Consider the following 26,080-nt stretch of genomic DNA (forward strand, 5'->3'; position numbering starts at 1 on the left):
TTTTGGTTATCTCTGCCAGAGGCATAAGGTAACAATGGACGTAACAGGGGCTTTAATGTTAGGCCTGGGTTCAAATCCCACTCCAATCTCATTGTAGCTCCTTGGACAGGCTGGTTACAGCCCCTAGATACTGCTCCATGGTTCGCTGACACAGGATTGCTGAGGACTTCAGGATAGATCATTCATACTAACACTCAATCAACCTGCCTCCCCTTACTGCCTGCCCCTCACTTACACTACGGCGCAGCCTCGTCTCTTCATCTGTTAGTTTCTCCATTCCTCTTTCTCCAATTCTTGGTCATTTTTTTCAGTCTGTTTTCTTTTTCCTTTCCACTTGTGTTGTTGTTCAGATAGGTTCAATCTTTTCATTTTTTGTTGTGCATTTATTAATTAAAAAAAATTCCAGTATAGTTAACGTAGTGTTATACCCACCTATTTCCCCCCGCCCCGGTGACCATCAGTTTGTTCTCTACAGTTAAGAGTCTGTTTCTTGGGGCGCCTGGGTGGCTCAGTTGTTAAGCGTCTGCCTTCGGCTCAGGTCATGGTCCCAGGGTCCTGGGATCGAGCCCCACATTGGGCTCCCTGCTCAGCGGGAAGCCTGCTTCTCCCTCTCCCACTCCCCCTGCTTGTGTTCCCTCTCTCGCTGTGTTTCTCTCTGTCAAATAAATAAAATCTTTAAAAAAAAAAAGTCTGTTTCTTGGTTTGTCTTTTTTTTCCTTTGTGCATTTGTTTCTTAAATTCCACATGAGTGAAATCATGTGGTATTTCTTTCTCTGACTTATTTTGCTTAGCTTTATACTCTCTAGCTCCATCCATGTTGTTGCAAATGGCAAGATTTCATTCTTTTTTATGGTTGAATAATACTCCATTGTATATATGTGCCACATTTTCTTTATCCATTCATCAGTTGATGGACATTTGGGCTCCTTCTGTTACTTGGCTATTGTAAATATTAATGCTGCAATAAACAAAGGGGTGCATGTATCCCTCTGAATTACTGTTTTATATTTTTTGGGTAAATACGATTACTCAATCATAGGGTAGTTCCATTTTTAACTTTTTGAGGAATCTCCATACTGTTTTCCACAGTGGCTGCATTCCCACCAATAGTGTATGAGGGTTCCTATTTCTCCACATCCTCTCCAACACTTGTTGCTTCTTGTGTTTTTTATTTTAGCCATATGACAGGTGTGAGAGGATATCTCACTGTAGTTTTGATTTGCATTTCCTTGATGATGAGTGATGTCGAGCATCTTTTCATGTGTCTGTTGGCCATCTGTATTTCTTCTTTGGAGAAATACCTGTTCATGTCTTCTACCCATTTTTAGTTGGATTATTTGTTTTCTGAGTGTTGAGTTGTATAAGTTCTTTATGTATTCTGGATACTAACCCTTTATCAGAGATGTCATTTGCAAGTATCTTCTCTTATTCAGTAGGCTGTCTTTTAGTTTTGTTGATTGTCTCCTCTGCTGTGCAGAAATTTTTTATTTTGATGTAGGCCCAATAGTTTATTTTTGCTTTTATTTCCCTTGCCTCAGGAGACACACCTAGAAAAAGTTGCTAGAGCTGATGTCAGAGAAATTACTGCCTATGCTCTCTTCTAGGATTTTTATAGCTTCAGGTCTCACATTTAGGTCCTTAGGTTCAATCTTTTCAAGAGCTCCCCAGTCTCCACCATATCCTGTTCATCATATATCTGACCTGTGTTTTTTAAGTGGATCATCTTCCTTCCTAGCATATCACAGAAAACAGACAACTTTAGAGGTATATCACTGAATAAAAGATGTTGAGAGACCTACAGAGTAATGCAAACATATATTGATTTATTGAATAAAACCAAAAAGGTAATAAAATAAAACCAAAGAGGTATTGTTAAACTATGTCAAAGTTCAGCTAATTCAAACTTGGGTAAGTTGATGACAGCGGGGCAAAAAAGAAAAAACATTGAGAGATGTAGGTTTAAAAAGAATAAAAATTAAAACTATCACTTAGGTAAACTTGGACTTAGCATGGATACTAAGTGCATTTTAACAGTGACTTTCATTTGGGATTTTGCACTTTTACGAGTATAGTCTTTAAGGTGAAATCTCTTCAAAATTTTCTGTTGTAAAGTCTGTGTTGAGTAGTATTACCCACCTATAGAAGGCCTCAGTCTTTCGAGGCTTTGCTTGTCTTCGAGGCTACCTGCTGTTGAAATCACTTTGGCTCCTCTGTGGTGTGCTAACTGAATAGCTATCATACCAAGTGCCTGTGTAGAAAAAAATACACAATGCGTTCACAGATAGAAGGCAGAGGCCATGTCTAACTTGCTACTTTAGCATATTTTTAAATACTATCTGATAGAAAAGGAAAAAAAATATGGACAAGGTTGAGACATTTGACTGACTTTCTTCTTCAGAAGCGGTGGCAGAAAAGGTGTGTGTGCCACATGCTCTCACCCAGTCTGAGCATTGCACATAATTTCAAGATGGAGGGCTGCATTCAGAAACTTGGCCTCAGTAAGAGAAAAATGGGCTTTTAAGGGCCTTGTCAGCATGATGTTCTAAGCTAATTTCACGTACATGTATGAGTCTAGCTATCTCTTTTTAAAGATCAAAGCACTCTCAAAAGCTCCATCCTTCTGCTGACCTGAGGGGTAAATTTGGGAAACACTTCTATCGTGATGCTGGATATCAGGTTGAAGCCAATGCCAAAGACAGTTCTGCCTTTTTTGCAAAGAAAAACAGAGGATAAAAGCATTTTCATCAACAGCCAGATAGAAAATAAAGGTACAAAAATTCACCCCAAGTTTTTTAACATTTTTAGATTATAATCTATTTTTACATATTTTTAGTGTCTTGAACTATTTTTTTGCTGATACATGTAATGTGTTGACAACAGCACATTTTTAATCTTATGTGACCTGTCTATAAATGTACATCTTATCAATGTAGGTGTAAGTGTGAGGGATACACAAAATTGGTAGGGAGTTTTGGGGCATTGCCTCAAAGATTTCATGAGCTATTTCAGGCTTTGTGTATCAGGCATAAAAACACGGCTTGTCTGCTTTTTTAATGTACTAGCAGATTCAAAGTAATAGAAACTAAATACACTTATGTCTAATTTTTATCTCCTATTAATAAAAGCTGCCCATTTTATATTTTAACAAAATGGGCAGTGAACAAGCTATTGGTAAAGAATTATATTAGCAAATGGACGGCCTATTTCCTAAGTTTACTGGATTTTGATCCGTGTCTTAGCAGCACTATTAGCACCTACACTTGCTCCATCCATGATCAGGACTGATTTTCCAGGAGAGAGATGAGAAAGATAATGCAGAGCTGTATAGGCTCGTACTCCATCCCGAATGGTTCCAGAGGCTTCGGTCCATGTAACTTTTTCTGGTTTGTGAACTGTCACAAAGAACAAGAGGGAGCAACCAATTAGCAAGTCCTGTTAGTCCTGCCTCCTGGATCTGTCTCTCTCACCGTCTCTGCTCCCACCGTGGCCCTGGTCCAAGCCACTACTCCTACTACATCTTTCGCCTATATTTTGGTTTCCCTAGTTCCATTCTCGCCCACGCATAATGCACCCTCAGCATAGGAGCCGGCTGCGTGTGTGCATTTTTTAAACTTTATACTGTGAAATAAAGCACATGCAGAAAAGTACATGGAACATAAGTACAGATGGGTGGATAAATACAAAGCAAATAGACCAGTAATCTCCATCCTGGTCAAGACGGAGAGCGCACGGCCCACACCCCCCCAGCCTCGTCTCTGCCACCAGAGGTCGCCACCACGCTAACTTCAGTTCCTGTTCACCTTCATCGTTTATGACCCACGGATGCATTCCTAAACAATGTAATTGAGTTTTGCCTGTTTTGGAACTTTATCTAAATGGAGTCATACCATATGCACTCTTTTCTATCTTGCTTTTTTTCCTTCAACATTGTTTTTAAGACACACCCGTTTTTGGAAACGTGACTGTAGTGCTTTCCTTTTTCAGGTGTTTCATGGCATTCCACTATGTGAGAACACTTCCATTTGGTGAGGCACTCTCCAGTTGAGGAGGATGGGTGTTGTGTTCAGTTTGTGGCAGTTATAAACAATGCTGCTAAAAATGCTCTCTTATATATGAAAGATGGTGTTATGCTGTCACATAGGTTTTCTCTAGGACAGTACTTGTGAATGGAAATCCCAGGTCGCAGGTATGCAACCTTTGACTTGACTACATGTTCCCGAAGTGGCTGTCTGAATTCACTCTCCCATAGCTGTGTAACAGAGCTCCTTTTACTGTGAACATCCTTGTCAACCCCTGGCACGATTATACATTCTTATCAATCATTTGGGTGTGTAATGGTTTCTTACTATGATTTTAACTCGCTTTTCCCTCACGACTGCTAATGTTGAGCACCTTTCTGTGTTTGCTGGCCATCTGGAATTCCTTTTGTGAAATGAATGTTCAAGTCTTTATCAATTTTTCTGTTGTCTTTTTCTTATTGATTTATAGGAATTAAAAAATATATTCTAGATGAATTACTTGTTTATGTGTTATATATATTATTTTCAACTTTATGTCATCGCTTTTCAATCTCTCTAATGGTGTTTTTTGAAAACGGAAGTCTTGGAATGATCTTTCTTTACGTAGGTGCCATGCCCAGGATGGAGCCCAATGCGGGGTTTGAACTTACGTCCCTGAGATCGAGACCTGAGTTGAGATCAAGAGTCGGACATTTAATCGACGGAGCCACCCAGGTGCCCCCAGAATGATCTTTAAAAACATATATAAACATGCTAACACTTCTCTGTTTAAGGTTCAATGGCGGGGCGCCTGGGTGTCCCAGTCGACTGTCTGACTCTTGATGTTGGCTCAGTTCATCAATGGCTTTCCACTGCACTTGAAACAAAATGCAAACTCCTAATATAGCTTAAAGAGCTCTATCTGACCATTAAGCTATTCCTTAATACGTTTAATTCTTTAATTTTTAGGTTTTTATTTTGTACACCAAATGTGATTTTTTTCCCAGTAAAAGCGATCCTTTCTCGTTTTACCTAAAACCAACTTTATAACACTTTCGTAGTCTTGACCAGCTCTTTCAAATATTTTCCCTCTGAAGCTGAGACGGTGCAGCACAGTCGTTGCACATACCAACTAACTAGCGCCATCTAGAGGGGGAGAGAGCTCCCATGCACAGATGGTGAAAAGGTTCAGACAAGCAAGGCCTTTAAAATAGAGCACCAGGTGATCACTCACACATGGTACTTTATTCCTTACCAAATTCTTTAAGATACCTCTTCTCCCAATTTTCTTGATTATAAAATGCAGCTCAGGGCAATCAGTCTGGGGTCACATAGCTAATAAATTTGAATGTCTGATTCTAAAGCACATCTACTCTAGCAGTGCACACTCAAGTTACCTACAGTTTACTTATATTTTGGCGGAAACATCTTCCGTTGTAAGAATTGGGACTACCTATATTTTCATTAAGAAATCAACACGTAGGGGCGCCCGGGTGGCACAGCTGGTTAAGCGTCCAACTCTTGGTTTCGGCTCAGGTGGTGATCTTGGGGTCGTGAGATCGAGGCCTGCATTTGGGTCCATGCTCAGCAGAGTCTGCTTCAGGATTTTCTTGTTCCCTCTGCCCCTCCCCCCTCTCTAAAATAAATAAATCAATCTTAAAAAGAAAAGAAAAAAAACAAACATATAGTCCTTTAAAAAAAGCTAAAAGTAGTAAAACTACATTTAGATATCAAAGGTTCTAACACTGCATGGTAACATGTGGTTTAATGTTGAGATCCCTGCTTTTATGTTAGGTGGTCAACAAGTGTTTATTATGTTATAAAAAACTAAAAATATAAATAAAAGGGCTGGTAGGGATCATAATAACAGCATATCAAACCCAAGAATTAGAATTTTAATTCTTTCTACCTTAGGTTCAAAAAAATAATGCTGAAATGTGTATGAAATTTTGAATGAAAAAATTATTTTTATGTTTGACCTAAATGGCTTAAGAACTGAAAGCACAAAAGAACCAATTTACTCAACTTCTTAACTTTATCTTTAATATACTGTAGCAGGATTAATAAGACATTTTTGGGGAAGTTGTCTGGAACCTAATTCTTTGGTTTGGTAAAAGAACAGACTTATCTGAAGGTGACTGAGTGTTCAATTTTCATTTAAAAAAAATCACTGAAGAATTAATAAACTAAATAAACTAAAATATAGTTGTGCTAAACTGAATATTTCCTTCTGCAAATCTTCAGGGAACATACTGAAATCATTTCCTCATTTACAAAATGCTGGAGCTGCAACAGAGGCTATCTAGTTTGAATGTGCCCAGTGTCTTGCCCAAAGGCAAGTGGTCACAGTAAGTGGCCATTCTTCAAGTTCCTCTTTTAAAGAAACATTTTACGGTATTTTTTTTTTCTCAAGGAGTATCTGGAATTGTTTTCTTTCTATATGTTAATGGATTTTGGACTACAATCCTCCTGATTTGTAGGAAAATAAAAAGTCATTTGTGTGGTTTGCTTGTCTTAGCTTAACCTTTATAGCTAGGAAACTGATGTTCCAATTTGCTTTTTTCCTTCTGGTCCAATTCATAAATCTCCAGTATTCAGTAACACCTGAAAGAATGGGTCTTTTTTGTTGGGTTGTAGGGTAGCTCTTTTTTCAACTTTTTTTTTTTTTTTAAGATTTTATTTATTTATTTGAGAGAAAGAGAGCACAAGTGGGCAGGTGGAGGGGCAGAGGGAGAGGGAGAAGCAGGCTCGCCACTGAGCAGGGAGCCCAACACAGGGCTCAGTCCCAGGACTCTGAGATCATGACCTGAGCTGAAGGCAGACGCTTAGCCAGCTGAGCCACCTAGGTGCCCCTATTTTCAACATTTTAAGGAATCTCCATGTTTTCCAGAGTGGCTGTACCAGCTTGCATTCCCACCATCCTTGCCAACATCTGTCTCTACATCCTTGCCAACATCTGTCGTTTCCTGACTTGTTAATTTTAGCCATTCTGACTGGTGTGACGTGGTATCTCAGTGTGGTTTTGATTTGTATTTCTCTGATGCCGAGTGATGTTGAGTATTTTTTCATGTGTCTGTTGGCCATTTGTATGTCTTCTCTGGAGAAATGTCTGTTTATACCTTCTGCCCATTTCTTGATGGGATTATTTGTTCTTTGGGTGTTGAGTTTGATAAGTTCTTTATAGGTATATACCCCAAAGATACAAATGTAGTGATCCCAAAGGGGTACCTGCACCCCAATGTTTACAGCAGCAATGTCTACAATAGCCAAACTATGGAAAGAGCCCAGATGTCCACTGACAGATGAATGGATAAAGAAGATGTGGTATATATATACACAATGGAATACTATTCAGCAATCAAAAAATGAAATTTTGCCATTTTCAACAATGTGGATGGAACTAGAGGGTATTATGCTAAGCAAAATAAGTCAATCAGGGAAAGACAATTATCATGTGATCTCACTCATATGTGGAATTTAAGAAACAAAATAGGATCATAGGGGAAGGGAGGGAAAAATAAAACAAGACGAAATCAGAGAAGGAGACAAACCATAAGAGACTCTTAATCATAGGAAACAAATTGAGGGTTGCTGGCAGGGAGGGGAGGGGACGTAGGGTAACTGGGTGATGGACATTAAGGAGGGCATGTGATGTACTGAGCACTGGGTATTATATAAGACTGATGAATCACTGAACTCTTCCTCTGAAACTAATAATAATCATATGTTAATTAATTGAATTTAAATGTTAAAAAAAGAAAAACAAACTTATTCCAAAGCTACCGTAATCAAGGCCATTTTGACTGGCATAAAAATAGATATATAGATCAGTCGAATAGGATTGAGTCCAAAAATAAATCTATACATCTATGGTCAGTTGATTTTGTTTTTTTTTGTTTTTAAGATTTTATTTATTTATTTGACAGAGAGACAGAGAGCACAAGCAGGCAGAGTGACAGGCAGAGGGAGGGAGAAGCAGGTTCTCGCCAAGCAGGGAGCCTGATGCGGGGCTCGATCCCAGGACCCTGGGATCATGACCTGAGCCGGAGGCAGTTGCTTAACCAACTGAGCCGCCCAGGCATCCCTGGTCAGTGATTTTGAACAACAGTGTTAAAACAATTCAGTGTGTATAGAAGAGTCTTTTCAACAAATGTTTCTGGGACACTAGATATCTACATGCAAAAAAAGAACAAAGTTAGACCTTTATTTCATACCATACACAAAAATTAACTCAAAGTGGATCACAGAAGTAAACGTAAGAGCTAAATATATAAAATTCTTAGAAGAAATCATAGGTGTAAATATTTGGAAACTCAGCTTAGGCAATGGGTTCTTAGAAATAATACTAAAAGCACAACGGGCAAAAGAAAATATGAATAACCTGGATTCCACCAATATTTTAAAAACGGCTTTAAAGGACACCATAAGAAAATGAAATGGCAACCTTTAGAATGGTAGAAAATATTTACAGTCATTATAACTGAAAAGCAACTTCTATCTAGAATATATAAGGAACTCTTACAATTTACCAATAAAAAAGAAAACCCAATTTAAAAACTGGGCACAGGATCTGAATAGAAATTTCTCCAAAGAAGATATTCAAATGTCCAATAAGTATGAAAATTTTTCAGCATCATTAGTCATTAGGGAAATACAAATCAAAACCACAACACGATATCACTTCTAGCATACTTAAAATTAAAAAGGCAGAAAAATAACAAGTGGTAGTGAGAATGAGGAGCAATTGGGACCCTCATTCATTGTTAGTGGAATTATAAAATGTTGCAGCCATTTTGAAAATGGTTTGTCAGGTTCTCAAACTATTAAATGTAGAGTTATTATATGATTCAATAATTCTATTCCTAGGTCTATACCCAAGAGAAATGAAAACATATATCCACACAAAAATTTATACACAAATGTTCCGATTAGCATTATTCATAATAGCCAAAAAAAGTGGAAACAACCTTGCTATTTAATCATAGATGAATGGATAAACAAAATGTGGTATGCTCATACAATAGAGTATTATTCAACCATTGAAAGGAATGAAATATAGATGCTACACAATGCATGAACTTTGAAAACATGACCTAAATGAATTAAGACAATTACAAAAGAACACATGTTACAAGATTAATGTATATGAAATGTCCAGAATAAGCAAATCAATAGAAAGTATATTCATTTTGAGAAGTTGGGAGGGAAAATGGAGAATAATTGTCAGTGGGAATGGAGGTTCTTTTTGGAGTGATGAAATGTTCTAAAATTAGTGATAAGAGTCAATCAACTTTGTGAATATACTAAAACTGACTGAATTGTGTGGTTTACAAAGGTGAGTTCTGTGGTATGTAAATTATATCTCAATGAAGCTGAGGTATTTATTTTATTAAATAAATGTGTATAAATATAAATACATGATGGAAATATGTATAAATCATGCCAAATCTTGGAGGAAAAAAAGAGAGAAAAGAAGAATGGGCCTTTTTTTGTTGTTTTGTTGTTTTTATTGTTTTTTCAATAGTTAACTTTCTACAACAATTTAGTTTAGGGGACTTAGTCACAACTCAAGCCTGGGAATCCAAATGAAAGGTTTTAATTGACTCCATAGTTGTAAGGTTCTCAAAAGAATAGGTGAAATAAGGCTCAAGGAAATTCTGGGATCAAAAATAGTATAGTTGCGTGTAAAAAAGCCAGTGGTAGTCCTCAATTTTCAAACTGTATATATAATATCAAAACAGCTATGGATAAAAGACTTTTATAGCATTGTATTTGAAAATGAGCTTTATCTTTCAAAAGAAGACACATACTTGGCTCTGTATCTAGGTTTAATATACACAGGCCTCAGATTTCCAGAAAAATGCCTTTTGAAATTAATTTTAAGTAAACTCTATCCCCAACATGGGCCTCAAACTCATTACCCCAAGATCAAGAGTTGCATGCTCTACCGACTGAGCCAGCCAGACGCCCCTGAAATTAATTTTTAATAGGATAATATAGTATTACTTGGGAATATTAGACATAGTCATTAAGTTAAATAAAACTATTTACAGTTTGCAATTTTAGAAATAAAATGCCACAGATTTGCTAGCCTAGTTCAAATTACTGTACAGACTCAAATGTATAACTTAACTATTTTTAATAGTCCAAAATCCAATTTGGTTTTCTGTTACCACAAAATCTGATTAGGGATTGTATCATTTAAGAATAAACTCAGGAAAAATTTTATTTTATTTTATTTTATTAAAGATTTTATTTATTTGACAGAGACAGACACAGCGAGAGAGGGAACACAAGCAGGGGGAGTGGGAGAGGGAGAAGCAGGCTTCCCGCAGAGCAGGGAGCCCGATGCAGGGCTCGATCCCAGGACCCTGGGACCATGACCTGAGCCGAAGGCAGACGCTTAATGACTGAGCCACCCAGGCGCCCCTCAGGAAAAATTTTAATGAAACAGTTCAAGAATACAAAAAAGTACCTGTTGACCTATTGATAAGGTATGAAGAATAACATCAATCCTAGCATAAGAAACAGCTGACTAGTACCACCACCAGAGTCCTGTGGATCCACTCTGATCACATCCTCTTCTTCTGCCCCTCAAAGGTAAGCTTACACCTGACTTTTCATCCCTGTTTTCTTTATATCCTTAAATAAGATATGCTTAATTTTGTATGTTTTTGAACTTTATAGAAATACATGGTATCACATTGTATTCTGCAGCTTGCTTTCTTTACTCAATAGTTTATGAGATTCGTCCATCTTGATATGTTTGGCTGTTATTTATTGATTTTCACTGCCAGTTGAATTACAATCTAGGAATGTCTTTAGTTATCCATTTTCCTGGTGAAGAACATTTATTTAGGTTGTTTCCATTATTATTCCACAGTTATAAACCATGGTATTAGGAACTCTTGTGCTTATCTACTGGTCCACATTGAGTTTATGGGAAGTACAAAATTACCAGTAGAATTATTAGGTCTGGGGTATATACATCATTACCTTTATTTAGATAATGCTAAATTATCTTTTTATTTTTTTAAGATTTTATTTATTTATTTATCTTTTTTAAAAAAAGATTTATTTATTTATTTATTTGACAGAAAGAGACACAGCAAGAGAGGGAACACAAGCAGGGGGAGTGGAAGAGGGAGAAGCAGGCTTCCTGCTGAGCAGGGAGCCTGATGCGGGATTCAATCCCAGGACCCTGGGATCATGACCTGAGCTGAAGGCAGATGCTTAATGAATGAAACACCCAGGTGCCCCTATTTATTTATCTTTAAGTAATCTCTACACCCAACCTGGGGCTCGAACTTACAATCCTGAGATCAAGAGTCAAATGCTGTATGGACTGAGCCAACCAGGTGCCCCCTTTTCTAAAGCATTTGTATCAATTTACACTCCTGGTGCATAAAAGGTTCCATTGCTTCACATCCTTGCCGACACTTGGGATGGTTAGACTTTATAAAATTTTGTCAATCATGTGGATGCTTAACAGTATCCTGAAGTGGTTTTAATTTGCCTTTCCCTGATTACTAAGGAGATGCAGCATCTTTTCACTATGGTTTCCTAAAGTGTGTTTCCTAAAGTGTGTTTATTTTATTTTAAATAGTCAAGAAGTGAATTACTGTAGGAAAAATTAAAAAAATAATATTTCAGTTAAACTAAACTGGTCAAAATATACTAGCAATAGAAACCAAAGACAAGTGTTCTTGACTCTTTCCTGTCTCAGACTCTACACATTTTATCTAGATTTTATATTTTTAGTTTCAACTAATAACCAAGAATAAGAAGTAAAAAAGAAAATTCTCCACCTGAAACTAATGTAACATTGTATGCCAACTATCCTTCAATTTTAAAAAAATTCTATTAGGGATATGATCTCAGAGCCAAGAAAGAAACCACTTTTTAAACCTCTTACCACTTCAGTATAAGTGAAACTTAAAGGTCTATATGCTGTTTGGTCTGAATATTAATTTTATGGATACTAAATATAAGCTAGCAGTGTTCAGGTGACCAGCCAACAGTTATTTATTACATAAGGTAGATGCAAAAACATTGCGATGTTACTAAACACCACACACATCAATGATGCAAGACTTACATGAGCTGCAAAAGACTGGCACGTACCCAAGTAATGCTCGTGCACTCTAACAACTTCACAAAGTCCAGGGTCTTCAGAATCCAGGGGCAGAATTCCTGGAAATTAACAGGAGAAACTTAAGAGAAACAATCCCATAATGAATTCATTCCTAATGAGATGTCGGTAAGTATTGGTCTACATTTTGTTCACTAGAGTTTTGAGGAGGATTGCAGTAATTACTAGTGTGGGGAACGGAGAGACCTCAGAAGTATGGAAGGGAAGTGGACTGTTCATTTTCTGTCATGAATGCTCTATCGCCTGTATTGTATTTCTTTTTCTCCCTCTTCTGTCACTTCTCAGTGATGGTAAAGATGGTGTCCAATGTAGAGAGTCAAGTCAGAGTCTTGGGGGCACCTGGGCTCCTCAGTAAATTGTCCCTGATGCACAGCTACCTTCCCACAGTTTGGTTCTATAAGATGTTTCCAGTAAAATCCCATTTTCCTCTATGCTGGTCTGATTTTATTTTCGGTCTCTTGAGTAACACAGTGTCATTGACTTCTTGGATGAATAAAAAAGAAAGAAATAATAAATTCCCCCCAAAAAACACATGAGTCGAAGGCAATCCCATAAAAAACTGGTGAAAACCTTCTTACAAATCTGTTCTTAATGACTTCAAGTATTCCACAAAGTTAAATATTTTCTAAATTTAAGTGAGTATCTTCCTATGAGTATTTTCCATATAGAAATGGTAATTTTCAAGACTACTACTAAAGTCATATTTTATGTTCGTGTGACTGTTTAGGATATGATAGTATAAGTATATGTATTTGCAGAATAGTATTCACTATGGATTTTTAAAATAACCAATAAACTAAGGGTTTCCAGTAAACTTTTGGTTTTATGAGTGTAGTGAGGGAACAGCTCCGTGAAATGCAAGCTGGATACGGAGAGCGGAGACTCCACATAGCCAAGTCAGTCGGTGGTCTTCAAGCAGGTGACCTGTGACTGTGTTTTCCAGAATCTGCAGTCTAGTCAGAGACTGGGGTCCTGTCAGGAAAGGGCTGCACCAACCACAGTAACAACTATGGTCATCCTTCTATCTATGAAAGTTTTAAATATTCTGCTATTGAGATTAAACTCCCAATTTTCTTCATCAGTGGATATTTGTGAGCAAATTTTAAAAATCAGGATACATGTATCCTATACAAAGCATACAATAATACAATAAACATTAATAGTTGTCTTAGAAAAAGAAGAGATGACAGTAAAACGGATTACTTGCAATAGGATTGTAAATCATAACTTACCGACGACTTCATCATCTGGTTGAAAGAACGATACCTTGCTTCCAACTTAAAGAGGGGAGAAAATTAACAATTTGTATTGTGAGGTTATCAAATACCACCCTTACTTAACTATTAAAATAAATCCATGGGTTTATAAAAAAAGTCACTAACTCAGAGAAAAGGCCAAGAACTTCTAGGATGTTTTGATGGTCAATAATAAAGACTGTAGGACACTTCAAATCTGGATTCTGCACACAATTCTCCAGAAAATCTGGGCCATGTGGCTGTTGACACCACAGAGGAGTATGTCTATTTAGCTAGGAATGAAAGAATAAAGGAAAATAATCCACTCTGCAGCTCTTATGATAATTACACTGCTTTCCACCCCTCCTGTGGCGAGCCCAATCTCCTATCATTATTTTAGGTACAGAATCTCAGACATACAATGGCAGATTCTGGTATGAGTCATGCATAGAATTACTTTGATTTGAGATTATTAGAAATAAATTCAGACCGGTGTCAAGATCTTGGAACTAGACAGAAATGATAGTTACATTTTCTCTGCACACACAGAGAAAGAGCCTCTACCATCAGCCAATTCTTTAGAATATTTTTGTTTAAATAGTAACAAGAAGAAAGGAAAGGAAAAACCCAAACATTGCTGAATGCCTACTTGCAGTATCACATTTGATCTTCATCACATTTAACCCATGACGTAGGTATTATTATTCCTAGTTAACAGACAATGAAACTAAGGTAACACAATAAGGAAGAAGGAAGCTGTGAATCTGGAAGTGGCCTCTTTGGCTGGCGATGGGCAAGATGGTTCCAGAGCTTGTTGGTACTCTGTAAGCAACTCTAAGTTTGATATTCCTACTTTCAAATCTTCTTTTCACAGTTTGCTCTTTCTTGGGATCCCTCCTGCGCCATCATCCCCCAATATTTTTGGCTTCTGATGCACTGTACTTTTCCTTTTCCCTTCAGCTGTTGATCCCGGTCTTCCTGGGATCATTCTGATCCTTTTCAGTTAGCTACCTTCACACTCCTTTCAGTTGTCCTCCAAAGAGTGGCCTCCTCCATTTCTACTCTCTCCCTGAGTGGGCTCATCAACTCTGATTTCAAATACAAATGACATGCGGACAACTCTCAAATATATACATTTCTAGCAGGAACTCTCTTACCTTTGAGTTTAAACTCACACAATTGCTTGATAGACGTCTCCAGTGAGATGTCACTTAAGTACCTTGAACTCAACAAGTATAAATCTAAACTCACCATCTTCCTCCGAATCAGATCCTTTTCCCTTCTCAAATAGTGGCACCAATTCATATCTTAACCAGAATCGGGTAAATCACTCCTGGCTCTTAAACCTGCTTTTATTCTCCTGTTCGTTAATTATTCAGTCCTGCTGACTTTACTTCCCCAGTATTTCCTCCACACACACCTCTGCCATCACTATCTAGGTTATGGACTTTGTCATCTCTTGCCTGTTAGTCTATGACTCAACCAGTCCTCTTGCCTACAGCCTCAAAAGTACCCTTCATATGGCCACACCAATAATCTTCCCTAAAACACAATATGACATATGAGGCTCATATGGCTCTGGCCCTTGTCTACCCTCCTGCCTCATATTTTGGAGGTAAGGAATCAGTGTTCATATTATTAAAATATTTTGTTTGTTACCTTTTATTCTGCTATTTTTAAAGGAGAATTTTCTTGTCAAAATGTTTCTCTGCTGTCAAGTATCTTGCCCCTGACTCCTGCCCAGAACCTTCCTTTTGCTCTGGCAACACCAAACTCTGTAATTCTTATAATATATCACATTATTACTTGCTCCTGTCTTTGTTCATGATATCCTCTGTGCTGAGTATGATTCTCCTCCTTAGTGTCTGGTTAATGTACCCAAGAAGTCTTTCCTGTTTCTTCTGGCCGGGCTGGGTAGCTCTTTTCTGAGCTTTCATAATTATCTGCTCATGTGGATGTATCTGTCTTTCCCCTAGATAGTAAATTCATTGAGGGCAGGGACTCTTGTCTCATTTAATATTCCAAGCACTTAGCAAATGCTCACTAAATGTGGTATAAATGAATGAATGAATTAAATGACAGGACAATGATCATGTTCTGGAGATTAGAATCCTTATTTTTATTTTCCTACAGTCTGAGCAGAAGAAAGAAGAAATGAAATTAAGAGTCAAATATATTACAGATTAAAATCACAGGTAAAACTCAGTCTAACTTATATTACATACTCATTCATTCACATACGCAGAAAGAGCAAACGTACTGATTGATCATGAACTACCTATTAGCAATGAATATGAAAAGTAGGTCTATTTAGAAACAAATTATCTCAAATACTTAGGATTACTGTCTTGCAAGTTAAGACCACTATTTACTAAATAAAACTTATAAATTTTTTTTTGATTTAAGGCAATCATAAAATCTTTACTGCTTATTTCTCTCCAGAACCCATTTTTGCATGAGCAGACTGCTTTTAAATGCTCAATTTTAGGCAAACTTAAAAAACTGAATGTGAATGTAGTTACTATTATAAATTTTGGCCCAAAGCCAACCTACACAAGTAATTTATGGTTTGTAAACATTATAAAAAGAACAACATTGGTCATTCCATTGAATATGATTACTCATGGATTTAAACATATAATCCCCAAATATTTATTAAACTCTAATAAGCTTCTTTTTTAATTATAAAACACCAATTAAAAAATACATAAATAAAAATTAAAAAAATACCAATTAAGTTCCACTTTTCTTTTTAAGTAAAAAAGGGAAACATTTCTTTATAATTATGTACATAATTTTATGTACTGGTAAACCAATTAGCTACCATTTAATTCATTCATCTTTGAAAATAAGTGCAGATATTTACATCTATAAACTTACCATCTAACACAATTCCAGCAATTTCTCTCCCAACAGGAAAGAAATCTTTCTCCATCTTCATTTCTGCCAGAAGCTAAATCATGACAAAGACTGTTTATTGTTAAGAATAAATCCTGGCCTTTTCTCATACATAAGGAAAGCAAGAGCAAAAATCAGACCACAGAAAAAGCAAATATGACTTAATTTTTGGAGTTAATAACTTCACAAAATAAGTTTCTCTCTATTGTAGGAAATAACAAAGACAAAGCAAATAACTTCACAAAATAAGTTTCTCTCTATAGTAGGAAACCAAACAACTTCACAAAATAAGTTTCTCTCTATAGTAGGAAACCAAGAGTTTGCTAAGTAATTAGTTGATCTGTAGAATTTATGTATGGATATTATTATTCAAATCACCATTAACATCCTTTGTTTAGCATTTTTACTTGCCAAGTATGAAGGGAAATTATGGCCAAAACTCTTCTTGGTTGACTAAATACTTTTTACCAGTCACTTCATTCTGGTGGGGCGAAGGGAATTTGGAGAGGACATTGTTGAATAAAGGAGATGTAGCCAGTGAGAAGAAAAGGTTCTCCATTCCAACATCTTTGGACACCATCTGAGCATTTCTCACAAGTCTTAGGTAAGGGGCGGGTGGGAAAAAGGGATGGATATAACATAAGGGAAACTGCCATATAATTTCAGATTGGAGTTTCTTTTTTTAAAGAATAGGTTATTATTTTTTTAAAGATTTATTTATTTTTTTGGGGGGGGGCAGAGGGAGAGGAAAAGAATCTCAAGCAGACTCTGTGCTGAGCATGGAGCCCAACGAGGGGCTTGATCTCACAACCCTGAGATCACGACCTGAGCTGAAACCGAGTCAGATGCCCACCCGACTGTGCTGCCCAGGTGCCCCAAGGATAAATTATTTTTTAAGAGGTAAGTATTTTGTTGGGTTCTGAACCATTTAGGTACTTGACTTTTAAAGTGGCAGAGTGTACATAAACCTGTAGTTTAAGTTCCTGCAATTTATGCTTTTATAATAATACTAGAGATGCTAGGCATATTTAAAGATATAGGATTGTAGGAACCACAAGAAAAATAAATTGAAATAATTCTTCTGTATATTTCCTTTATTTTAAAATTTTCTGATCTCCTGTATACAGCTGATTGCCAGAAAAGGCTCTTTTTCAATGTGGAACTTTATGCTTTTCCTAAGATGTTCCTATGACATGCTTATAGAAATACTGGGTGTTCTACAATATTTCTTTCATGCAGACTTTTACAGAGCTTTAATCATGTCACAACTGCATCCTGTCGTTCATGATCTCAGGGTCCTGGGATCGAGCCCCATATCGGGCTCTCTGCTCAGTGGTGAGCCTGCTTCCCCCCTCCCTCTGCCCCTCCCCCGCTTGTGCTCTCTTGCTCTCTGTCAAATAAATAAATAAAATCTTAAAAAGAAACCAACAACAAAACAATTGCATCCTGGGTCCTTCACCCACCACAGCATTTTCTTACATTACTATGTTGGTGGGCAATATTTCATTAAACTGATTTTACTCTAATTTACTATTTCTTTCTGTTAGACATGGAGATAATTTTCCGAGACTGGGGATTTCAATGAATTTTTCATAGTTTTAGAAAGAACACTTGGATGGTCTGAAGATAGAACCTGGCAGACAAGGAGTAGTAAGTACTAGCACTTCTGGTGAAAGGATTTCTAGGCATCTGACTAATTTGCTTTGCAAGTCATGTTCATGTCGTCCAGTGGAAACCTCTGACCTCGTTCTGTAATTTTCCTAAATGTGACTATTGCAGAAAACTTTTAGATTCCTAGAAATTATGATGGCATTATAATCCAGTAAGTTAAGGGTCCAATAAAACTATAGTATTAATCTTTACAAAACTGAGTAAGTGGACCTGCTTTATTTATCATGGCACATTTAACCACACTTCATTTACTATTTGAAGACTTCCTGTCAATAAAGGATGATTACTTTGGGGTGGTATGAGGTTGGGGATGTGTAAGTATGAGCAAGAGAAAGAAATAGAGACATGACAAGAAGAATATGAACCCTTTCTAAAGACTAGAAATAGCTACAGAATAGTTAATAAATCACTGATCAGATTTGTAGTTTTATTTTTACTATATTTATAAAAGTAATTTCTTCCTTGGGGCGCCTGGGTGGCTCAGTTGGTTAAGCGTCTGCCTTTGGCTCAGGTCATGATCCCAGGGTCTGGGATTGAGCCCCATGTCAGGCTCCCTGCTTAGTGGGGAATCTGCTTCTCCCTCTCCTTCTGCCCCTTCCCTGCTTGTGCTCTCTGTCTCTCTCTCTCAAATAAATAAATAAAATCTTAAAAAAAAAAGTAATTTCTTCCCTAATAGGCCTTAGGAATTATAAATTCTCACCTTTCACAATGTAAAGGAGTTTATAAAATATTTTCCTATAATAATATAAAATGTCTGACTTTAGTTAGATAATAATTTAATACAGAAACACAAATTGACATTATATTTTTCCCCTAGCTGTTTTAGTCTTCTAAGGGTATTAATTTTTTGGCACTCAGAAGTCAGTTATCGTTATATATTTGTACACTAAATATACCAGGAAACTCTCATTTGACTTTTGGTCAAAATAAAAGCATCATACCTTTGTATTTATCTGGCTCAGAGCACAAGCTTTAACTTGAACTTTCACATAGTAATCCTCTATAACAGGAAGATTTTCCTAGAACCAAATAACACATTCCTTTGAGAACATGCCTTTCTGTTATGAAAAATGTCATACATAATTGAACAAAATTAAACAGACCCCAAATCTTATAGCTAACTTAACTGAAAAAGCCATAAGCAATTATCACATAGTATATAATAAAAACAATAGAAGGGGAATTTTGGGGTAAAATGTTTAAAAAGCCATAGTTATTTTAAAAATGTATAGATACCAACATGGATATATGTGTAGGTAGTAAATTTTTAGGGTAAAAAGGAGAGCAACAAATACTGTACTTTATTTCAATCTAATCTCAAAGCATCAAATCTTCACACATACAGGGATATCCTTATACGCATGACATATAGCCTTCACTGATTTTGGAATTTTCTTAATGCTATAAATGAAGTTGCTTGGTGTTACTTGTGTATCTTTTATTTAACTTACCTTATTTAACATCTGTCTTAGACATTTCAGCATGCCCCAAGGGATTTTGGGGTCAAAATACAAACTTAAAGGATCTTAATTACCCCACTATTCCACAGCTAGGTATACTTCAAAGGCAAAGAATCATTCACACTCAGGCACTCAATGTCACCCACCTGTATTATTTATGAAATATATTATCACTTCTGCCAAATAACCATATCCTGGTACCAATAATTAAAATATTCCCAACTCGTGATATGCCCAAAAATGAGATCAAAAGCTGAGTAAGAATAGCTACTTTTGTAGCCCCTCCTACAACCTATCAAAGAGATCACTGTTTTATTTGACTTGAATACAATACTCTGGGAGTATCTCTTTTTAAGTTTCAGATTTGATAGTTATTTGGTGATATTATGAAGATCTTCAATATTATCGATAAATGTGTAGATTTTACTCATGATTGTATGAACCTGTAAATGATTCTTCCCAAGAGCCAATCAAACCTGAGACCTTCATCCTGACTCAATGGTAGAAAACAAGCTGTCTAAGATTTTGATTCCTGACCTAACTAATTTTGGAGTTAGTAAAAGATAACAGAAAAATTGGATTGTGTTCATGATCCAGAAATCCTTATTACTACCATGAAATAAATAAAGCACGTAGTTTTGGGCCCTAAGTTGACAGTAGAATGATTTTGGCTTGCTACAAACCTTTCAAACAATCACCAGTATATGAAAATTCCACTACCTGTTTTAAAGTGGGCAAAAACAAGAGACAATTTAGAGTTTAGCAAATGAGGTAATTTTGCAAAGCTCAGAATTTAGTATGGAAAACAATGCCTTTCTACTGCTTTTATTTTACAACATGGGAGAAATATTTTCTGAAATATGGCTATAATCTGAATAGTCACTTTATTGTGGTATTCTGAATATGTTGGGTTAATTTTGCAACTTATAAGACTATCAAGGCTGTTCTGTTTTCCTAATATGCTTTATACCACCACCCTGAGGAACTAAAAACTCTTCTGAAGCAACTCTTTAAAAAATACAGTTATACTATAATATGGAGCACCATTTTCACACAAGATTAAAGGAGTTTGTAAGTTTCCTTTAAGTAATTTTTTACTCGGTTCCACTCAAAATAACTTATAAAAGGTCATTTAAAACTGGTTCTATTATATATAGAAAATAAACTACCTTTTTCATTTAATAATTAAACCATTTTTCTTACCCTTTCTTGAAATACAAATGTTATTTCTTCATTTGTAGAACTCTTTTGAAAATATAAGCCTTTCATAGTCACCTAAAAAAAATTCATACATATATATATAAACATGAAATAAAATGTTCTTCCAGACTAAAATGAAAGCAAAACTTGAAAAATAATGCTGGCAAAGGATAAAATGACAACTATAAATGTAGTTTCCAAACAAAAAATTTAGATAATAACTCTTGGAAGTAGTCAAACAAGAGAATATGCAATAATCTCTGAGTACATGTTTTACTAAGAATGGGCTGACAGTTCAACCTTCCACACCAAGGTGAGCTGGTGCTTAATTTCACTTTGCTCTTCAATAAAAATTATTAGATGTACTTAAAAAAACTTTTACGAGGGCCACAGATCTCAATTTTCATTACCAAAGGTGGCATTCAAAGGGCTTTCAAGGCCTTTTTTTTTTTTTAAGATTTATTTATTTGGGAGGGAGAGAGAGTGAGTGAGCACGCAGGGATGCACACACTCACAAGTGGGTGGGGGGGGGGGCAGAGGAAGAGGATCTCAAGCAGACGCCCTGCTGAGCACAGAGCCCTACAGGGGCTGGACCTCATGACCCTGAGATCAAGACTCTGAGATCAGGACCTGAGCGGAAATCAAGAGCATCTCTAAGGATTCCACAATTGTTTAATTTTCATCATATAGTTGACTCTTGAACAATATGAGTTTGATCTGCACAGGTCCACTTATACATGGATTTTTATTTTTTATAGTACAGTACTGTTAAATGTATTTTCTCTTCCTTATGATTCTGTTAAAATTTTCTTTTCAGTAGCTTACTTTATTTTAAGAGTACAGAATATAATACATATAACATAGAAAATATATGTTGACTGTTACCAGTAAGGCTTCCAGTCAACTGTAGGCTATATTAGGAGTTAAGTTTTTGGGGAGTCAAAAGTTACATGCAGGTTTTCAACTACTTGGAAGGTTGGTTCTCCTAATCTCAGATTTGTTCAGGGGTCAACTATAATTCTATGGCAAGACTATTTTTTAAAAATATAAGATACACACAGCCAAGTTCACAGATCCTAAATGTACTGCTTACTGAATCTTGCAAAGTGAATATGGCCATGTCACAGCAAAGAAACACGGCATCACTAGAACTCCAGAAGCTTCCTCGTTCCCCTTCTAGTCACCACCTTCCCCTCTGAGAGATACTCAACTTCCAAGTTTTAACAGCACAGATTAGTTTTGTACGTTTTTGACTTTATAGAAGCGAAATCATACTCCATCATGTCTGGTTTCTTTCTCTCAATATCACATCTGTGAGCATCATCTATGCTGTTTCCTGTATTGTGGTTCATTCATTACCCTTGTTATGCAATTGGGTGATTAAATTATTATTGGGTGATTAAATTATTATTTATCTATTCCACTCCAGACAGATATTTGATTGTTTCCATTTTGGGTCTTTTACAAACTATCTTATTAAGAACATTTTTTAAAAAATGTTATTTTATTTAAATTCAATTAATTAACATATGATATATTCTTTGCTTCAGAGGTAGAGGTAGGTGAGATGTTAATTCTAACCGTTTGGTTGCAGGTGTGTGTATGTCAGTGTGTTGGCTGTGGTGGCAGGGGAGAGGGGAAAGACCTAAGCATAGACAGAGTAGCTATGTAGTCCCTATAATTTTTTAAAGATTTTATTTTATTTTTCTAAGTAATCTCCACACCCAGTGTGGGGCTTGAACTCACAACTCCGAGATCAAAAATCACACTCTACCAACTTGAGTGAGCCTGTCGCCCCCCCTACCTTATTTTTATTTTTTTCTAAAGATTTTCTTTATTTGAGAGAGAGCACAAGCGGGGTAAGGAGCAGAGGGAGAAGCAGACTCGAGCGGGGTGAGGGGCAGAGAGAGAGAGGGAGAGGCAGACTCTCCGTTGAGCAGGAGGCCGACGTGGGGCTCAATCCCAGGATCATGATCTGAGCTGAAGGCAGACGCTTAACTGACTGAGCCACCCAGGTGCCCCATCCCTACAACTTTAAATCCAGCCTCTTCTGCCTGTCTTTCAAGGCTGTCTAAAATGCATACTCACTGTCTCTAATCTACTTTACTCCCCTGTTTTCCTAACACACATTCTCTTTCTGAGCTAGTCAGTGTGACCTTACACCATCTGGTCATCCCTCTCTCAGGACTTCCAGGCATCGCTTGTTCTCTGAGACTGTGCCAAACTTACTCTACAGATTCTGTCAAGTGAATACAACTCAAGTCCTACTCCTTCTCTGAAATCACCCCCAGTGACACTCAATCTACCCTATCTGTTCCATACTTCCAGATTTCGTTACATACCAACAAACAAAACCGTGTTTTACTCACTAACTAGCAGGTTTTCCCATGCTATTACTTGGACGAATCAATATCTATTATTATTAAAGAAAGAAATCACTGCTCCTACTCAGTCTGGAACTACTAGTAGTTCCTTTTTGAGAAATGAAACAATTGCATCAACACCTTGATTTCAAAGCAGCTCCTGTTGTAATTCCAGAAGCCACTGTCTTCTCTGCCCGTTGCATTTTTTTTTAAAGATTATTTACTTTTTTTAGTAATTTCTATACTGAACATGGGGCTCGAACTCACAACCTGGAGATCAAGAGTCGCATGCTCCTCTGACTGAGCCCGCCAGGCAACCCTGTGCAATGCTTCTTAAAACATATGGCCTGGGGGCGCCTGGGTGGCTCAATCATTAAGCGTCTGCCTTCAGCTCAGGTCATGATCCCAAGGTCCTGGGATCGAGCCCCGCGTCAGGCTCCCTGCTCCGAGGGAAGCCTGCTTCTCCCTCTCCCACTCCCCCTGCTTGTGTTCCCTCTCTCGCTGTCTCTCTCTGTCAAATAAATAAATAAAATCTTTAAGAAAAAAAAACAAAAAAACATATGGCCTGTTTCCCAGATCAGCAGTCAGATGGGCGTCATACTGCATGTACCCCAATTTCAAAGATTCTGGAAGATTAGTGCTTGTTTGTATCCCCAGTGTCCCCTAAAGTAAATATTATATACATAATAATGTCAACATTTTTAGTCAGATTGTCCTAAATGGTTCTTCCAAATTAAGTTAAAACTGGCCTGATTAGTAGAAAAAAGTAGTTTAGTTGGTCCAAAAAAACCCCACGTGGGTGACTCAGTCATTAGGCGTCTGCCTTCGGGTCAGGTCATGATCCCAGGGTCCTGGAATCAAGCCCCGCATTGGGCTCCCTGATCTGCGGGAAGCCTGCTTCTCCCTCTCCCACTCCCCCTGCTTGTGTTCCCTCTCTCGCTGTCTCTCTCTCTGTCAAATAAATAAATAAAACCTTTAAAAAAACAAAACAAAACAAAACAAAAAACCATGTGGGAACAAAAATATCCTCAAAGTTACAAAGTGAAGAAAGAAAAGTGTTTTCAGAGAAGTGGCCAGAAGAAAATTGAGGAAATGTTATTTACTTCTTTTGCAGACCACCAAAAGGAATACTGAGTTCTTAACACTAAGAAAATGGTAGAATGGTTAGTACAGTTTCTCAGGCACTGGTCTAGATTAAATGAAACACTTAGTCCACTATTTAATAAAATTTTTATTGAATGTAAAGATATTTGCACACAGAAAATAAAATAGCTGAGTATCTTCTTTTTTTTTTTTTTTTACAGAGGGAGAGAGAGGGAGGGGGAGGGGCAGAGAGAGAGAGAGAGAGAGGGAGCATCTTTAGCAGAAACACTGGGCTCAATCCGACAACCCTGAGATCATGATCTGAGCTGAAATCAAGACGCTTAACTGACTGAGTCATCCAGTGTCCCAAAATAGCTTAATATTTAATATTTTATAAAATAAAAATATAAATTAAGATATATAATCTTTCCATGACATTTCCAAGAATGAATGTCATCTAAAACTTCAAAATTATATGTTCACTGTAAACTTTGTGAAAAGTGCTACATAAAACTTTTAAATGAAAATAAACCTGTTTAGGGGTGCCTGGGTGGCTCAGTTGGTTGAGCGTCTGCCTTTGGCCCAGGTCATGATCCCGGGGTCCTGGGATCTAGGCCCGCATCAAGCCCCGCATCCGGCTCCCTGCTCAGCGGGAAGCCTGCTTCTCCCTCTCCCACTCGCCCTGCTTATGTTCCCTCTCTTGCTGTCTCTCTGTCAAATAAATAAATAAATTTTTTTTAAAAAAGAAAATAAACCTGTTTAAAAACGAAGGCTAGGGGCGCCTGGGTGGCTCAGTCATTAAGCCTCTGCCTTCAGCTCAGGTCATGATTCCAGGGTCCTGGGATCGAGCCCCGCGTTGGGCTCCTTGCTCAGCGGGAAGCCGGCTTCTCCCTCTCCCATTCCCCCTGCTTGTATCCCCTCTCTTGCTGTGTCTCTCTCTGTCAAATAAATAAATAAAATCTTAAAAAAAAATAAAAACGAAGGCTAATATGTCCTATAAAAAGAATAGGTTTTATATTTTTTTCAAGTACATCAGATTTGACAGAAGTCCACAACTTGAGAATTATGTCTTTAATACTTTAAATTTTTACAATGGTCACACATTAGACCTATTAAAAAATCTGGAGAAACAAGTATCAAGACACCTAATTTAGGGGTGCCTGGCTGGCTCAGTCAGTGGAGCATGCGACTCCTGATCTCGGATTGTGAGTTCAAGCCCCATGTTGGGTGTAGAGATTACTTAAAAATAAAATCTTAAAAAAAAAATCTTAAAAGACACCTTTTTTTTTTTTTTTTAAGATTTATTTATTTATTTGAGAAAGAGAGAGAGAGCGCATGAATGGTGGGGAGGGACAGAGGGTGAAGTGGACTCCGGCTGAGCAGGGAGCCCCATGCAGGGCTCCATCCCAGGACCCTGGGATCATGACCTGAGCCAAAGGCAGAAGCTTAACTGACTGAGCCACCTAGGGACCCAGACACCTGTTTTAAATAATTTTTGGTGCAAAGAAGAAACACTTGAATATAACGCTTCAAGAAAGCAGTTAATAAAAATACTGATCTTTTTTTTTTATTTAAAGATTTTATTTATTTATTTGACAGAGAGACAGCGAGAGAGGGAACACAAGCAGGGGGAGTGGGAGAAGGAGAAGCAGGCTTCCCGCTGAGCAGGGAGCCCGATGCGGGGCTCGATCCCAGGACCCTGGGACCATGACCTGAGCCGAAGGCAGACGCTTAACGACTGAGCCACCCAGGCACCCCAATAAAAATACTGATCTTTAAAGGGATTTCTAAAAAACCAATGCGAAGAAACTTTGAATGGTTTCATTTTCGTTATAACAGCAATGTAAATGCCATTTGCTCTTCTGCTACTTAATCTCTCATCTATTAATAATTGTAAATAAAACCTCTACAGATTATTCCTTATCTACACTTTCAGACCAAAAGTGTTCTGAGAGTATCAGATCTAGCTCAAATTCAACAGACGTAAAACTGGAGTCATCTTGGGGCACTTAGGTACTCA

At 37.2% G+C, this 26,080-nt stretch overlaps 1 protein-coding gene across 7 annotated transcripts in view; it reads right to left on the reverse strand.

Annotated features, from left to right (window-relative positions):
- Positions 1-26,080, reverse strand: part of CRYZL1 (crystallin zeta like 1) — a 37,248-nt gene that overhangs the window by 6,639 nt on the left and 4,529 nt on the right. For 5 of the 7 annotated variants that reach the window (XM_032396975.1, XM_032396973.1, XM_032396976.1 and 2 more), the window contains 7 exons: positions 20,618-20,689; positions 18,896-18,973; positions 16,266-16,338; positions 13,383-13,427; positions 12,123-12,191; positions 3,259-3,392; positions 2,137-2,248 (listed from right to left, as the gene is read on the reverse strand). In XM_032396975.1, the coding sequence (XP_032252866.1) occupies positions 2,137-2,248; positions 3,259-3,392; positions 12,123-12,191; positions 13,383-13,427; positions 16,266-16,338; positions 18,896-18,973; positions 20,618-20,683 (577 nt within the window). In that variant the 5' untranslated portion in view covers positions 20,684-20,689. The other 2 variants (XM_032396978.1, XM_032396979.1) reach the window with 2 other exon arrangements.

This window comes from Phoca vitulina, unplaced genomic scaffold, assembly GCF_004348235.1.
Source record: "Phoca vitulina isolate PV1807 unplaced genomic scaffold, GSC_HSeal_1.0 scaffold95, whole genome shotgun sequence".
NCBI classification, from domain to species: Eukaryota; Metazoa; Chordata; class Mammalia; order Carnivora; family Phocidae; genus Phoca; species Phoca vitulina.